This window comes from Schistocerca piceifrons, chromosome 1, assembly GCF_021461385.2.
Source record: "Schistocerca piceifrons isolate TAMUIC-IGC-003096 chromosome 1, iqSchPice1.1, whole genome shotgun sequence".
NCBI lineage: Eukaryota > Metazoa > Arthropoda > Insecta > Orthoptera > Acrididae > Schistocerca > Schistocerca piceifrons.
In genome coordinates, this window is record NC_060138.1 from 839,058,066 (window position 1) to 839,075,891 (window position 17,826).

At 42.4% G+C, this 17,826-nt stretch overlaps 1 protein-coding gene across 1 annotated transcript in view; it reads right to left on the reverse strand.

The window, feature by feature from the left end:
- Positions 1-17,826, reverse strand: part of LOC124775530 — a 174,736-nt gene that overhangs the window by 46,383 nt on the left and 110,527 nt on the right. Inside the window, exons 7-8 of the mRNA XM_047250364.1 lie at positions 11,341-11,541; positions 3,089-3,267 (exon numbers count right to left, since the gene is read on the reverse strand). Of these exons, the coding sequence (XP_047106320.1) occupies positions 3,089-3,267; positions 11,341-11,541 (380 nt within the window). The remainder of the gene's footprint in view (positions 1-3,088; positions 3,268-11,340; positions 11,542-17,826) is intronic.

A 17,826-nucleotide genomic window follows, 5' to 3' on the forward strand; every position in this document is an offset into this window, starting at 1 on the left:
TGAGCCAATGTGATCATTCAATTTCATATTCGCACAAGTTGTTGCACCTAGGTGTGTGTGTGAGTTCAGCAATTTCAGTGGTGAATGATTGAAATTGTTGTCATAGGATATTATGCGTTTGGGTTTTGTGAACTATACAGCTTTACAGTTCTGAACATTTAAAGGTAGTTGCCAATATCTGTACCATTTTAAAATCTGATCAAGATCCGACTGAATATTTGTGCTGTTTTTTCAGACATTACTTCATTATAAATAACTGCATCATCTACGCAAAGTTTCAGGCTAATATTGTATGGAGGGTAATTAATATGAAACATGAACAGAGAGGGTTCCAACACATGTCCTTTGGGAGCATCTGAAGTTACTTCTACACCTGTCGATGACTGTCCACCCAAGACAACATGCTGCATCGTCTATATAAGAAATCCTCGATCCAGTAACAAATTTTGCCTAATACTCCGTACAAGTATAGCCTGTCTGGATAGCCACGAACGTTAGCACTGCGCTTCTAGAACTGTGGAAGCGCGCTGGCCTCGGATCGAATCTGTAAAGATGGATTAACAACGAGGACAGGTGTGCCAGACAACCTGGTGTGGTTTTTAGGCAGTTTGCCACACTCAACTAGCTCAATACCGGGTTGCTATCCACGTCTGACCTCAGTTATAAAATTGCAGAGACTTCGAAAATGTTCTCACATTTTGACAGGGATAATATTAGGTGCAGACATATGGGATACAGGAATTATGCCTGGTGTGGTGGCAGGGGGGGGGGGGGGGGTTACTATGAAGTCATCAAACAACCCTCTGCCTCTAACGCTACCAGGTACAGATTAACATGCTGATCCTGAGAATATAAGGGATAGGGCTATGAGAAAGACGGCCACATAGAATCGTATTCTGGTTAATAAGCGCATTTATGGTATCGAGTTAAGGGGAGTTTGCAGGCAAAAATTCGAAAATTTTCACATTTTAAAAAACATGCATTAGAATATTATGTACTTTTTCCTGCACAAAATAGTGCATAAATTATCTGTGTGTGACGTTTAGAAGTATTTTATTTTTAATTTTGAAGTCTTACATGCGTATCTGCGAGATCACCAAATTTCGGACGTGCATCTGTTTATATGTGAATATCTCGGAAACTACATTTTATAGAATACCGTGATTTTCATCTCTGACAGACAACACGTGGCGCTCTATGTTAGTCACACTGATATTTCGCAGTCTTTTGGCAATTGTTTGTTTGTTTTGAGTGAAACAGTGACTTTCGACGTAATCTAGTGCAGTTTGACGTAATATAAACATGCCTAGAAGTGCTAGTCTATTTAAGAAACTAAAAGGGTAAAACCGTGTGTTGTTCAAGAGTTGGAACCCACAAGCAGTGTAAAATGAAATAACCTTGATGTGCAGCCAGAAAACAAGGGAGATGCGACCTCACCCAATGCAAGTAAAACTACTCGTAAATTACATAAACCATTCGAGGAACTAGTATTACTGCAGGATAATTTAGAAAACAGTACTTCTGGAATGGCCTATGTTTTGTGTGATATGAAAATTTTAATTCAGGTGTTGTGTGATACATTATGCTGTAATATTTTTGGCGGAACAGTAATTATTGAAGAAGATTTTCCTACAAGAATAGGACTCACTACGACAATACTAATTATTTGCACTGGCTGTGACAACAAAAAGTTATTTGTAACGTCAAATGAATGCAAGAATAATCTTTATGAGGTAAATGTAAGACTTTTCTATGCCATGAGAGCTATCGGAAAAGGTCTTAGTGCAGCTCAGTGTTTCTGTTCGGTTATGAATCTACCACCACCACCTACAAAAATTTAAATATACTGAAGTTATAGGAGAAGCTATTGAATCTGTCTCTTCCCTGTCAATGAAGGCTGAAACAAATGTAGCTGTTGAAGTGAACGAAGGCAACATTGATATACCAGTTGCGTTTGATGGGACATGGCAAAGGCGTGGTCACACGTCGAAACACTCAGTTGCCACACTCACAAGTGTAGGCACAGACAAAGAAATTGATTTTGAAGCACTTACAAAACATTGCTATAGCTCCTGTGACAAAAATGGAAAAAATGAACATGAAAACTGCCAGAAAAATTATGAAGGAACTAGCGGAGGAATGGAAGTTGATGCCGCAATGAAAATGTTTAGCAGTTCACTGCAGGAAAAGGGTGTACGATACACCTGGTTCCTTGGGGATGGAGAGTCTAAGGCGTATAAGTGTGTTGTTGCAGTTAATCCATATGAAAATATTGTGATAAAGAAATTGGAATGTGTTGGACATGTGCAAAAGAGGATGGGCACACGTCTCAGAAAATTAAAACTATCTCTTCGCACCACCACACTGTCTGATGGCAAGCCACTTAGAGATCAGCTGACTGATAAAACATTACATCAACTCCAGAAGTATTATGGAATGGCCATTAGAAATAACGGAAATGATTTAGAAAGTATGAGAAAAGCAGTCTGGGCCACATAGTTCCCCAAACGTTCAACCAACAGAAAACCGACACATGCACTCTGCCCACTTGGACCTGAATCGTGGTGTAAATTCCGGAAGGCTTAAGTTTCAGAAGTGTCTTTTGAACACAAGAACTCTATTCCTGAAGCTGTTATGGAAGCAATAAAACCAATTTATAAGGACCTAGCTCACCCAGACCTCCTCGGAAAGTGTCTACATGGGCGAACACAGAATCCTAATGAATCATTCAATAACATTATCTGGACACCAGTGCCCAAAAATGTTTTTGTAAGGCTCAATACACTAAAATGGAGAGTTAGTGATGCTGTATTAACATTTAATAATGGAAATATGAGAAGAATAAGAGTTCTAAGACATCCCTCCAGGCTACCATACTGTAAAGGGTTTGAAGTTACTAGAGAAGATAAGACTCGCCAAGGCACAGCGTGCACTTCAGTTCACCACCAAAGAAGCAAGATCAGTCAGAAGAAAGAAGAGTTGGATACCAGATGATCCACGTTGCAGGAACACATGCTGGTTGGAATGGAGGAGGTCTGTACGAGGTACTTTGCAAGAGCCAGAGTACGTAGCAGGCAGCGAGACGTACCACTCCTTGAGGAAGCCAGGCGTGCTGAGCAGGCGCAGCGCCTGAGCCTTGTGGTGGGGGGCGCCCGCCAGCAGCGCGGCGGCCAGAAGCAGCTGCAGCAGCGGCTGTCTCAGGGAGCTCCACAGCGCGTCGCCCCACTCCTCGCGCCACGACGACAGCTCCAGCAGCAGCTGCAGCGCCTGCACCCCGCACACTGTTCCTGCTTCCTCTACTCACTGCTTCATAACACCCAACGTAACTTACATACGAGTAAACGGTTTATCGTTCTCACTTTATCTCTATGGCGACTTCATAGTAGTAGCTATTCTAAACATACAATGTTCAGTCACATGAATGTGACCACCTGCCAAAAGCCTGACTAACTACATTTCCCAGCGAGGACCACTGCAACGTGATGACTGGGTGTTGTGTGACGTCCTTAGGTTAGGTTTAAGTAATTCTAAGTTCTAGGGGGCTGATGACCACAGATGTTACGTCCCATAGTGCTCAGAGCCATTTGAACCATTTTTTGACCACTGCAAGACGTGCAGGAATAGAGTTAATGAGATTCTAGAAGGTACCAACAGGGATGTGGAGCCATGCCGACTCCAATGCTGTAGCCATGGCGCATAGATCCCTATCGAGTTGCTCGCATAAATGCTCGATTGGGTTTAAATTCGTAGAGTTTGGTAGCCAGTGGAGTACGGTAAACTTTCCCTGATCCTCGTCAAACCAGTCACGTACACTGCTAGCTGTGACGCATTCGTTGTCCTGCTGGTAGATGCTATCGGGTTGACGAAAAACAAACTGCATGTAGAGGTGGACATGGTCCTCAAGGATAGATGCATAGCTGAGTTGACCCATTGTGCTTTCCAGAATGACGAAATCACCCAGGGAATGTCATGAAAATATCCTCCAGACTATAACGCTCCCTGCTCTGGCCTGGATCCTTCAGAAAATCCAGCAGCCATCTGTCCAATGGAGCACGAAACGTGATTCATCTGAAAAGGCCACCTGCCACCACTCAGCTGATGTCCAGCAACGGTACTGGTGTGCAAATTCCAGCCTTCATCGCCGATGAACAGCAGACAGCGTGGGTGCATCAACCAAGTGCGTGTCATGGAGGCCCATACAGAGTAACATTCGTTGGATGGTCGCTGAGGAGACACTGTTAGTTGCTCCTTGGTACATCTGTGCGGTCATTTGCGGAACATTTGCGTGTCTATTTTCCCATTCACATCTCCATAGCCGTCTTTCACCACTGTCATCTATCGCCAGTGGTGCGCTATTTCGCAGTGCTCGGTATAATTTAATCACAGTGGCACGCAAACAGTTTACAGATTTTGCAATTTCAAAAATGCTTCCACCCTTGGCCTGAAAGCCAATGAGCACGCTCTTTTGGTTGTCAGATAATCGTCCCATTTCCGCATTACAACGATTACACTGTTTCCCGTGTTCCCGCATCGTCCCCCCCCCCCTTCCTCCCATCAGAGTGGTAATTGCACGTACGCGTCAAATGCAAGTGGTGTGATGGGAGTGTGCATATCCCAAACTACATTCTGTAGTCTCATATAGCACTAATGCCGAGTATGATGTCCAAAACCAGACTTGGCCGTCATAAAAACCCAGCAGATCCGAATTTCAATCATTCTCAATAATCACTACTGCATCTGGGGACATGTAGGTCCCAGAGTGAAAATGTTCTTTAAATGTATTGCTGAAGCTGCATTTCAAAATTGTCTTCTTAAAACTTTGGCTAACTGTCCAACATTTAATTTTCACTAGGTAAAATTTTTATTTAAATTATTTAGTTTCTTTATATCACCATAAGTCGCATATCATCCTAAATTTCATTCATTGTTTGAAAATTCGCTTTTCACGAACAGCTGCCAATCTGGATACAAACAGTTATTGTATCTTTTATCATTGCAAATTACAAATTTTCTTTTCCATTATTTAATTAGTACAAATTGTCAATAAAATATACTGAAAACTAATTCTAGGTATCGTCAAAAGTTCTATTTTAGATCAACTGTAATACATGTCCATTGTATCTTAACATTTTGTTGAAGTTACCACGTTACATACGGAGTTTCTAAGTGTGTATTTTTGCAATATTATTCTATGCGCAGCAGTTGCATTTACGTTTCGTGGCCATTATCGAGTTTCTTTTCGTATGCATTGACAGCATGATTCGACATGTCAGTGAAGCAAGGTTAGCATAGGTTCTACGCTCCTGGAAAAATAAATCGCAGCGTAATGGATGTAACGCAAGATAGTTTTGCATCGAGATCCCAAAAAATCTTACATTGCTTCCTACAGACACGGAGCGATGAAGAATACACCTGAAACTATATATAGAGTAACATTCATGTTAGTGCATTAAGTGTCAATTAACGGATTGGACGTACCTGAAGGTGTAGGTTGATGGTTTCCTCTTGAAAGAGACTTTCTTCCTTGTCAGACGATAACAGCGGCTGGAAAAGGGCCGTCACAGATTTGTGTGGGACTTCACTCAGGACCTGAAACATGTTACAAATCCTTCTTCTTCGCATTTTTTCGGCAATATTGGCTGCAACGATCTTTGATACATTGATCAATTCTCGCATACATTCTGAAAGACTTATAGATCTGACCTTTCTTTTTATTTGCGTCTTTTACACAACTCTTGTAGTCCTATACTCTTGAAGATTTTGTATGTGGGCACTCGAAAGCACGACTGGTAGTACTGGTAGTACAGTGTCTCATCGTGCAAAGAGTGCTACGGCTGCTTTCTACTTACACGCTGGCAGCGCCAGTAACTTCACAAAATATATGTTTAACTTTACTGCAGGATACATCTGCGAGTATAAACGAGTTAAGTCTGATTGATTGATTCCTCTTCATCGAAATTAACGGTTACAGTTTGTTTTCGACGTGAAACTTTCTAAGGGAAATATAAATTCACTAAGTATGTACTTAGTCTTACCGACGTTGGGCATAGTACATTGTATTCCATTTCAGTCGAACTGCAGTCGTGAGGATAAAAAAGCTTCTAGGCCTTAGCTCATCGATAATATTCAGTAAAATTAATTCGTAACAGCGTTTTTAAATTGATACATAGCTTCTCTCCAGCTAATCATTAAGGAATGGTTCACCTATCGTAGTTTATCTCGCTAAGCTACTTTCCTGTATGCGTATCAACAACATAACGAAATGACGTTAAATGAACTGCAATGGCATTTAGAAAAAGGGTTTGGTATATAAAATGTATCTGTTTTCTTCTTTTATTAGATATGTATTTATTTTGTTTTTGCTTACAATAAAAGTTACAACTTTGTGTAAAGAGAGTGTAATCCCATACTGGACGGTACCAACATGGGGCAAAGTGACTTGCCCTGTCTCCCGGACCAAAGACACCGAAGTTTTCGTTCAGAACATGAAACACCAGCTGATGTACACGCTGTTACCGAAGATTAAATATTTCTTGTGATTAAATGAAACATGTATGTAAGAGTTACTTTAATAGATTTAAAAATTGGTCCATAAACATTACTGAACAATCATTGTCTCATATATCAACGAAAAATACTGGTAAAATAGTTAGCGAAGAAAGGAAGTTATATAAGGAGTAACTGACTAAAGTTGTACCGTCTTTCCTGAGATAGTACAAAGTTGTTTGCTCTGATAAGAACAAATGGTAATACATCGGTTTATGACTGCTCCCGTATATTTTCTAACAGTAATGGCGGGAAGAAGTCAGGACACCCAACTTGGTTACGTGATGCGAGAACACAGTACAGATTGTTTTGTAAAGATTCGTTCGGTTTTACAAACTGTCTTCCCAATGGATGAAGGTAGAAAATTTGGGCAAATTTTAACTTCCACATAGAAAATGAAATCTCGCTCGACGAAAGATCCGTACCTAAAGATTGGAAAGTCACACCAATGCTTAAGAACGAATATATGAGTAACTCGCTCAATTAAAAAAGCTGTTATGAATTAATTTTACTCAATTACATATCAATGACGTGGATTTGCAGTGCAAGTTTGGAAATTTTCTGCATTCAAAGGTTATGAATTACCTCGAAAAAAAACGATCTATTGACACAATTAGCGCTACATTCTCATGAAGTAACGTGTGCTATCGACAGGGGATCGGAAATTAAGTCCATATTTCTGAATTTCCAAAAGGCTTTTGATACCGTTCCTCATAAGCCACTTCTAATCAGACTGCATGCCTAAGGGGTATCGTCTCAGTTGTGCGACAGGCCACAGTTCATAGTAACTGACGGAGAGTCATCGAGTAAACCCGAAGTGATATTTGGCATTCTCCAAGGATGTGCTATGGGCCCTCTGCTATTCCTAATCCACACAAATGATTTAGGAGACAATCTGAGCAGCCCTCTTGTATTGTTTGGGGATGATGCTGTCATCTACCATCTAGTAAAGTCATCAGAAGATCAACACCAATTGCAAAATGATTTAGACAAGGTATCAGTATGGCGCAAAGAGTGGCAATTGATCCTAAATAATGAAAAGTGTGAGGCCATCCACATGGGTACTAACCGGAATCCTTTAAACTTCATAATCAAATAGACAATTTTACGCTGATCCCTCCTCTTCTAGAGCAGGGGTCTCCAAACTTTTTAGTCCGCGGGCCACATTGACTCCTCCACGAAGTCATATGGGTCAAGATCTACCTAGTGGGATTAAAGCACCCTAGCACTCCATGATCACTGTAATGTAAGGCTAAACGAAAGACGAAATCGCAAAAATCTAAGATTGTGGGAATAGCTAGCACTGAAACGAACTACGATTTTTATTTAATTACATAATTTTGATTGGTGGACGTACCTGACCGAAATTCTGGCGTATTTTATTCTGGCGAATTTCACCGACAAAAAAGTATGTCACTGCACATGATTCACGAAAGCGTTCTGCAAAGTTAACGAAATCTCAAAATCGTTGTTAGCAACACTATTACTGCAAGACGTAGCAGAGGTGGAGTACGTCAACGCATTGTTATTTCAAGGGGCGCAACAATAAGTGTGGTTACGTAGTCTTGTAGCGAGTAGCAGAACCAGTGTCGCAGTGTATTGGCCGTGATAGGCCTCGAAACTCAGTTGTTGGCAGTATAGGTACCACCTCAAATATTTAGCGGGCCGGATACCGGGGATGTCCGGCCAGCTAACGCGGGCCGGTTTGCCGGCCCTCGCGGGCCGGTTTTGACCCGCGGGCCGTAGTTTGGATACTCCTGTTCTAGAGTATTGCTGTGCGGTATGGGATCCTTACCAGATAGGCTTGGCGGAGGACATCGAAACAGTACTATCACGAAATAGGGGAGACAGTGTCGCGGATATGATACGCAGTTAGTAGTGGCAAACATTAAAACAAGGGGTTTTTCGATGCGGCGAGATCTTTTCTTGAAATTTCAATCTTAAACTCACTCCTCCAAATACGAAATTATTTTGTCGAGGCCAGTCTACATAGGCATAAACGATCATCGTAACTAAATAAGAGAAATCAGAGCTTGCACGAACAAATGGGTTCACTTTTCCCTCTCGCTGTTCGAGAGTGGAACGGTAGAGAAATAGTGTGATAGTGTTTCGCTGAACTCTACCAGGTTCTTAAGTGTGAATTGCAGAGTATTCATGTAAATGTAGATGCAGATAGCAATCAAGAGTATGACTGTCAGCTTTTTATATTAAGTGACTCGTGATATACAAAATATTTCGTAAAAGCACGTAAGTTATGTGTTTGCTTGATATCTTTAACTAAATACCTGATCCTTAAATAATGAAGTAAACAATATTTTGGTGAAAAGACTAATAATTCACATAATAGTTTTGCCTCGTGATGACTGGGTGTTGTGTGCTGTCCTTAGGTTAGTTAGGTTTGAGTAGTTCTAAGTTCTAGTGGACTGATGACCATAGATGTTAAGTCCCACAGTGCTCAGAGCCATAATAGTTTCAGTTTTAGAGCGATATTATTATTTTATTTACTGGACGATATTATTTTCATTTTTTTGTTACCAAAATGAGGGCGGGGGGGAAGGGGGGGCAATGAATGCGACGTGTACGTGCAGTATTGATAACTGAAGTTGTGAATAACTAAGTATGCGTGACCGTGGCAATCAGGTTGTGCCACCGTGGTCACAAACATGAGGAAAAATAGTAATCGACAAAAAAGTCAGTTTTCGATATTTTAGAAATGTATAGCTTACTTAAGTCCTTAGGACGACTGAATATGGAATTAATTTGTTTTTATTTGCTTTTGGGAGTATATTATCTCACACATTCCTCTGAACTGATTTCGGGCTGCGACTTATTCAAAGAGGGAGAGTACCGAGTTATGTGAATCGAAATACAAGTCTGATTAGCTAATGTGTTATTCGGTCAATCTGAGAAGAGATATTCTTGCGCCTTGGTACTGGCAGGGGAATTTCACACGTGAGTCGACAGAAGTCCTTGGTCAGCTCTTGTGACGAGATGTCACGGTAGCCTGGAGCTCTAGGTAACTTTGAGTTACTGGTCTTTTATGGGAGAACTTGATTTACGAGTAAAAGTTTATGATCATTCCATGATATCGACGTAAACTTCGTTTCTTCGCTATTTTTATTATTTTTTTCCGATGACTGAGACTTTATTTCGGATGGTATAAATTCTGCATTGTGCGCTACACAGTCATAACCGCGAACTTTCAGCGTTAAACGGTACTGATCTGTATTGTATTCGAACAAATATTCAAAATTACTAAACAAGATAAGTTTCTTACAAACTGTTCATTAGCTGATAGAAAGGCGGTTGTTTTATTACCACATCTGAGTTAAAACCTTAAACAAGCTACTAGATTTCTAGAGGGAGAGTGTAAGGATCAGTAAAAACTATGCTTATTGTCGTTATTTTGTCTCTGAAAAAGCGTACTAGGGCGGACTTGATAGCAAGTGCATGTACAGAAAGTGTCAATTCAGAACAGATGTTTTAAAGCAGTTACTTTTCTGCATCTAACTGTTACAGCCAGAGCAGCGTCCCTTGACAGTATAATCTACAACGACATCTACATCTACTAGGATACTCTGCAGTTCACACTTCAGTGCCTGGCAGAGGTCTCATCAAACCACCTTCACAACAATTCTCCATTATTCCACTCTCGAACAGCGTATGGAGAAAACGAACAATTATTTCTTTGGGTGCGATCCCTGATTTCCCTTATTATATTGTGATGAGCGTTTCTCCATATGTAGATCGGCGTCAAAAAAATATTTTCGCATTCCGAGGAGAAGTTGGTGATTGAAATTTCATGAGAGGATCCTGCTGCAACGAGGCTTTGATTTAATAATGTCCGCCTCAAATCCTGTATCTCCTCTACTTATCCATAATACAAAACGTGCTGCTCTTCTTTGAACTTTCTCGATGTACTCCGTTAATCCTATATGGTAACGATCCCACACCGCGCAACTGTGCTCCAAAAGAGGACGGACAAGCGTAGTTAACCTTTGCATCATGTTGACATGTGTAGTGCAGATAATTTGGTTCAAATGGCTCTGACCACTATGGGACTTAACTTCTGAGATCAGTACCCTAGAACTTAGAACTACTTAAACCTAACTAACCGAAGGACATCACACACATCCATGCCCGAGGCAGGATTCTAACCTTGGACCGTAGCGATCTCGCAGTTCCAGACTGCAGCGCCTAGAACCGCTCGGCCACTTCGGCCGGCGCAGATAATTTCTTAAAGCTTTTCTCAGCAGAGGAACAGTAAATGTGACTCCACAGCACGCCGTGCTTCTGAAGGACTCACAAAACAGACCATCTCGGTAGCTGCACGGCTAGCGCCGCAGATTGTTAACCAAACGGACTCCGCTTCGATTCCCGACGGGGTCCGAGATTGTTTCACCACTCGATGACTGCGTGTTGTCATCTCCTTACATTCATATCTTCAGAAATGACATTCCGCTATTGAGATGCCTATATGAGCAAGTCCCACAAGCCAACAAATGAAACAAAAAGAAAGGAAGCCTTACTAAGCGGAGTACTTTCTGTTTCAGTGGAAAGACAGAAGAAAACCGCCCCATCGGACCATTTGTAAGTTAAAGTTCACCCCAAGTTTCTGGCTTCATTCTTGTCGAAAGTCTCGTGAAACGGATGAATATTTTCTAAGTACCCTGTACTGCAAGATGTTTACTGTAGGCTTATCAAATCAATAGTTCGAGTCTTCTGCTGGTGACGACAGTCCAGGCTCTCATAAAACATTCAGTCAAAGAGGCAGAGGAGTAAGTGGGGGCCCACCTGCTCGGCGAGCGCGTGCGAGGCGCCTGCCGCGACGCGCAGCAGCTGCAGCAGTGAGGAGATGCGCTGGCGGGTCTCCGTATCAGTCAGCTGCTGTCGCCTGGTGCCCCCGCCGCCGCCTCCTCCGCCCCCACCGCCCCCACCATCTCCATCGCATTCAGTTGGCGCGGAGCTCCGAAGATCCAGCAGCGCCGCCAGCGTCTATGCACGCAACGTCCGTTCTCGCAGCACCGGAGTGCGTCACGTCGTACAGCACAGATGTACACACTACACAGGGTGTAACGGGTATAGGTGCAGATATTTTTGTATGTGGTACCTTAATATGCACACACATCAATGTGTTGGTTGCTTTTTCCTGCGTCGAACAGTCTTCCCACAAACACGTCTCTAACTTCACAACGTGTTTTCTGCACGGTCTAACTGTACTACTTACAAAACAAGGGAAACACCGCATCGCAGTGCCCTCAGATTTAGTGGTAAAATGGTCCAGTGGATTTCCCGTCAAAAACTGAACACAGATCAGGCACATAGACAGGAAGAAGGTGTACTGAACTGTGAAAAAAGAAGCAAAACATAAAAAGTGAACGGTCCGAGCTTCAGATATGCAACATCGAGCAAATCCGGAACACGACAACGGTGTGGTCTTGTGGTTACAGTGCTGGACTGCAAATTGGAAGATGCGTGTTCAAATCACTTTCGTCCGTAACATTTTTTTTTTCGCAAATTTATGAACTGTCCGTCCGGTCATTGATGTGCCTTTTCTCCTTCTCTGATCTTGGCAGTTGTCACACTATACATTAGTTACAGAATATGTGTCATGTGGTAAGGAAGTATTACCGTCGCCAACCAAATGTGATGAATACTGAGAGTATAGACCTCTCACAAAAATAAAAACAACGAATAAACGGGTGTGAACTAAGTTACAACAAAGGAATTCAAGAGTCATAACTTCCCAAGAACGCAAGAGTCATAACATGCGGTACTTGTGCAGAATAAATAGGAGGTATGTACGTTTGAGGCTCCCTTCGTTACACCTCGCTGTTGCAAAAGGACGTTACACCATGACAAGACACATATTTGAACACGGTGAACAGACGAATGATCAGACGGACAGTATATAATTTTGTGAAAAAAGGGGGGCGGGACGGAGATCTGAACACGGATCTCCCACTTTGGCGTCCGACACCATAAACACATAACCTCGACGGTGTGGTTCCTGAACTTAGATGTTGCCATCTTGAGTTTGGATCGTTCGTGTTCTGTTTCTATTTTGCTTCTTTTTTCGCCGTTCAGTACACGTTCTTCCTGTTTTCATGCCTGATCTATGTTCAGTTTTCAACTAGATACCTACTGGCCATCTTCCCAATAAAGGGGGTAAGAGGGGGAGTTTCCCTTGTAAGTGGACTACCCGTTTTGCGTCCACGCGTCCACATTTCAGCACCTGACCTGCTGCCCACAGGAAAATAAGCTTTAATGGCTTGCACTTTCAGCACATACTTGAAGGTACTAAACAACCTAAAACATACTGTTTATACTGTCTATAATTACTGGTCTGAAAATCATGTAAATGCTGATTGAATGTTGTTTAGTGCGCCATCTTCAGTCACCAATACAAATATCTGCACTTATACTCCTTACACCCTGTATAATGATATTATGTTATAATGTAACATACGAGTGTGCGACTACTGAATTATCACGATCAATGTAAGATCCAAAGTTCTCACTTTTATCATTCATACCAACGAGATTAAACATAGTGGAGTTGAAGCATGGGTTGAAAGATCCAACTGTTCAAAATATGCTGAGGGACCACTCAATACGTCACCACATTTGCTACCGCAATTTTGAAGAAAACGTAACATTTTTTTATATGCTTATAGTCAACGAACACATTATGATGTCACGCATTCCTCTTTGGGTACCAGAGGCCCAAGGTTCAAATTCCTTGGGAGTATCACTCTGGGGCTTTTCCTACAACTCGTACTACCATGTTCGGTAAATTAAAAGCTGTTTACAGCACTAATGTGTTTACTAGATGTATTCTGCCGTGCAGAAGCACACTACGAAAACAGCTGAGTTATGGAATACGTCCTACAATTTATTATCCTTTTCGATTTATCCGGTCGTTTCATAGGCCAATGCTCACCTCGACACAATCCGAATATAATGTATACTAATACTACTGAATCAATCATTAATGACACTGATGTCATTCCATACAAAGAGTGGCACCTATGGAAAGGGAAAAACACACAACATAATTTGTAAATACGTAAAACTACACACAGTCACTTGTTTGAAATAGTTATTTATTCATTCCATGAACCGGTTTTCGAACCTGTTCAGGCTCATCTTCATACGGTTTTCCAGGAGTTACATAGCTATTTCAAGCACAATGCTGGGTGCTGGCTTGGAAATTACGGGCGGGTTTTGTTGTTAGTATCCAGCTGTATGCTTCCATTGTGATGGTTAGTTTGTACCAAACCACTCATTTACACGCAATATCGATTCGTACACACTATGATAACGAAACTTTCTCAGCATCCAGCATGCTATTTCATTCATTTTTTTGGTGCAGTCAGTTTCCTGAGTATGTAATGTGCATTCTCCCACCCAGAATAACATGTACACATATCAAAAAAAGTTTTGCATCACGTCGGTTCCCAAAGTTCCGGAAACTGTACAGAAAATTGGAATACAGATCATCATAAACATCATTTCTGTCCTTCTTCTACTCATGAAAACCACACACTGCATGTTGTACCACCACACAACGAGACCTTCAGAGGTGGTGGTCCAGATTGCTGTACACACCGGTACCTCTAATACCCAGTAGCACGTCCTCTTGCATTGATGTATGCCTGTATTCGTCGTGGCATACTATCCACAAATTCATGAAGACACTGTTGGTCCAGATTGTCCCAATCCTCAACGGCGATTCGGCTTGGATCCCTCAGAGTGGTTGGTGGGTCACATCGTACATAAACAGCCCTTTTCAGTCCATCCCAGGCATGGTCGATAGGGTTCATGTCTGGAGAACATCTGGCCACTCTAGTCGAGCGATGTCGTTTTCCTGAAGCAAGTCATTCACAAGATGTGCACTAAGAGGGCGCGAATTGTCGTTCATGAAGACGAATGCCTCGCCAATATGCTGCCGATACGGTTGCACTATCGGTCGGAGGATGGCATTCACGTATCGTACAGCAGTTATGGCGCCTTCCCTGACCACCAGCGGTGCACGTCGGCCCCGTATAATGCCACCCAAAACAGCAGAGAACCTCCACCTTGTTGCATTCACTGGTCACTGTGTCTAAGGCGTTCAGCCTGACCGGGTTGCCTCCAAACACGTCTCAGATAATTGTGTGGTTGAAAGCATATGCGACACTCATCGGTGAAGAGAACTTGACGCTAGTCCTGAGCAGTCCATTTGGCATGTTGTTGGGCCCATCTGTACCGCGCTGCGTGCTGTCTTGGTTGTAAAGATGGACCTCGCCATGGACGTCGGGAGTGAATTTGCGCATCATGCAGCCTATTGCGCACAGTTTGAGTCGCAACACAACGTCCTGTGACTGCACGAAAAACATTATTCAGCATGGTGGCGTTGCTGTCAGGGTTCCTCCGAGCCATGATCCGTAGGTAGCCGTCATCCACTGCAGTAGTAGCCCTTGGGCGGCCTGAGAGAGGCATGTCATCGACAGTTCCTGTCTCTCTGTATTTCTTTCATGTCCGAACAACATCGCTCTGGTTCACTCCGAGAGGCCGGGATGCTTCCCTTGTTGAGAGCCCTTCCTGGCACAAGTAAGAATGCGGACGTGATCGAACCGCGGTATTGACCGTATAGGCATGGTTGAACTACAGACAACACGAGCCGTGTACCTTCTTCCTGGTGGCCTGACTGGAACTGATAGGCTGTCGGACCGCCTCTGTCTGATAGGCGCCGCTCATGCATGGTTGTTTGCATCTTTTGGCGAGTTTAGTGACTCCCCTGAACTGTCAAAGGTACTGTGTCTGTGATACAATATCCACAGTCGACGTCTATCTTTAGGAATTCTGGGTACTGGGGTGATGCAAAACTGTTTTTGATGTGTGTGTATCCCGAGCAGGCAGCTGCCCGCTAGTCTGGGCTCTGAGGGGGTGACACTGATGCCGTTGAATGAGGAGCCAGTAGCGAGGGACTTAAGCCGCTTAGTCACCGCAAAACATCGGAATGCATCAGATGACTTTGAAGTTGCACATCAAAGATTCCATGAAATATAATTTTGCTAGCAAACGAGGAATTATCTCCAGCTTGACACACGTTTTCTGAAATAGCTTGTGTCAAAATTACCAACAGAAAAATAAATGTATAACTCACAAAGAAAAATGAAAGGAAGGAATGTGAAAAAGGCTAGGCTTCAGTATTCCGTAACCGAGGAGATCATTATGTATGGAGTTCGGACTGAACAAGGCCGGGGCGGGAAAACGGCACTGTCTATTCCAAAAGAATCATCTGGGAGTTTGCCTTTATCGATTTAGGGAGACAACAAGAAACCAAAAATTGAATCACTGCATAGGGATTGGAACCCCACGCCTCCTAAGTGCAAATCTATTGCCATACACCAGTCCATTGCTGATCACGCCCAGGTAGATTCGGATTGCTCATGACTGCAAATGTGCCTTAATCGACAAAAAAGTAGGTAGTGTACATCATATGTTTAACGTCAGTCCGCACAAATTCAGAGTCTAGACTCTAATCAAATTTTTCTGCCTCGTGATGACCAGGTGTTGTGTGCTGTCCTTAGGTTAGTTAGGTTTAAGTAGTTCTAAGTTCTAGGGGACTGATGACCATAGATGTTAAGTCCCATAGTGCTCAGAGCCATTTGAACCATTTTCTCTAATCAAAACATCATTGTGTTTTCATCGCTGTAGAGATCACAGTACGAAAAGTACATAATGTAATATTACTTTCCACAAAATACTAGGACTGTATACAGTGTTGACGTATGAGGGTACTGAAAGTGGTAATAAATAATATTTATATCAGAACAAGTGCCTTCGTGATTGGCCACTAACAAGGAAAGAAAGCCCGGATAATTAATAATCGAAAAATAATGTAGCAGAGTATGAACCCTTTTTAATGACCGACTAGCTAGTGAACTTTTAAGGTTATCAATTTTATTTCGAAGTTCCCTATTCTTTAAATGCAAATTAACTGTTAATTAAAAATCCAGAGAGAAAAGAGACCATAACAGGCAGATTGCGTCATAAGAATTTCATTTTTATAGGGTTTAATTATTTGGTCAAGATGGCGGCAACCATTAAATTTAGATAAAAATTCAAACAGGTCGTCTTGGTCATAGAGTAAGCACAGTGATACAAAGATTACCATGGATCATGGATCTACGACTGGATTTAATACAAGATGTGAAACCTCTGTGGAAAGAAGCTATTGTCGGTTCTCTGAGTAAGAGCAGGCAGTCGTGTGCAACTGTTCCTCCAAGCAGTTGGTACTAGCCGTATTTCTTGAGGCCGGAAGCTCACCGGAGTGCGAGCACTCAGAGATCATAAAGAGCACAGCCTCTCCAGCCCCAGTTTGCCAGCTGCTATTCATTTCAGTAACAGCAGGAAGACGAGTGTGATATTAACGGAGTGTGCTCCTGGCACTGTCCACCTTCATTCAGTTTTCTGTATGCCGGTTCATTACCTTGAACAGAAGGCAGTAACCTAACTCGTGTATAGGAGTCACCATTTTCACACTGTTGCTCCTCATTGTCACCTTGATCTCTACCTAATGCGCTTAGCCCTCGCTCTAATATCTTAGTATTTTCACATGAATTCAACACGCCCCAGCACGTTAAGGAACCAGCTGTCATTCAAGTCCTTTTGGTAATTACATATGTGTTGATCCGTGCACTCAGTGATTGCTATCCCTGTAATCCCTGTATGTAAGCAGTAGTAACTCGTAGTGAAGGCTGCTCTCGACTATGTGTTCACAACTTCTGATAGAATATATCTCATTGTTAAATTTTAATGTTTTATTAGCATTCAGCCTCCTGGTACCCGCCTAAGTTTATCGGTAGATTTGGGGTTCATCCTGTAAACATAGTACCTGACAAAAGAAAGGAAGTACCGAAAGGGGAAGGAGGAAATGAAATGAAACATCATGGGTTGAAAAAGTATGTAATGTTATTTGGAAGATTTACAAAAGCCATACCTATCAGTAAGACGTTGCACCCCCCTCTGGCGTTGATGTATGCACTGATTAGGTTGGGAAGGTGTCCTACAGCCGTTGAATTACCTCCCTTGTCATGCTGGCCTAGAACTGTAGTAATTAGTTTTTTATATTAACTGGAACACAGTTGACATCCGAGCTGGTGCCTCACATGTTCTATCAGCGACTGTTATGAGGATCAGCATCATGTAGGCAGTTGATAGAGACATGTGCCATGTGGACTAGCTATGTCCTGTTGAAAAATGGCGCCACGGCAGAGTCGCATGAGAGGT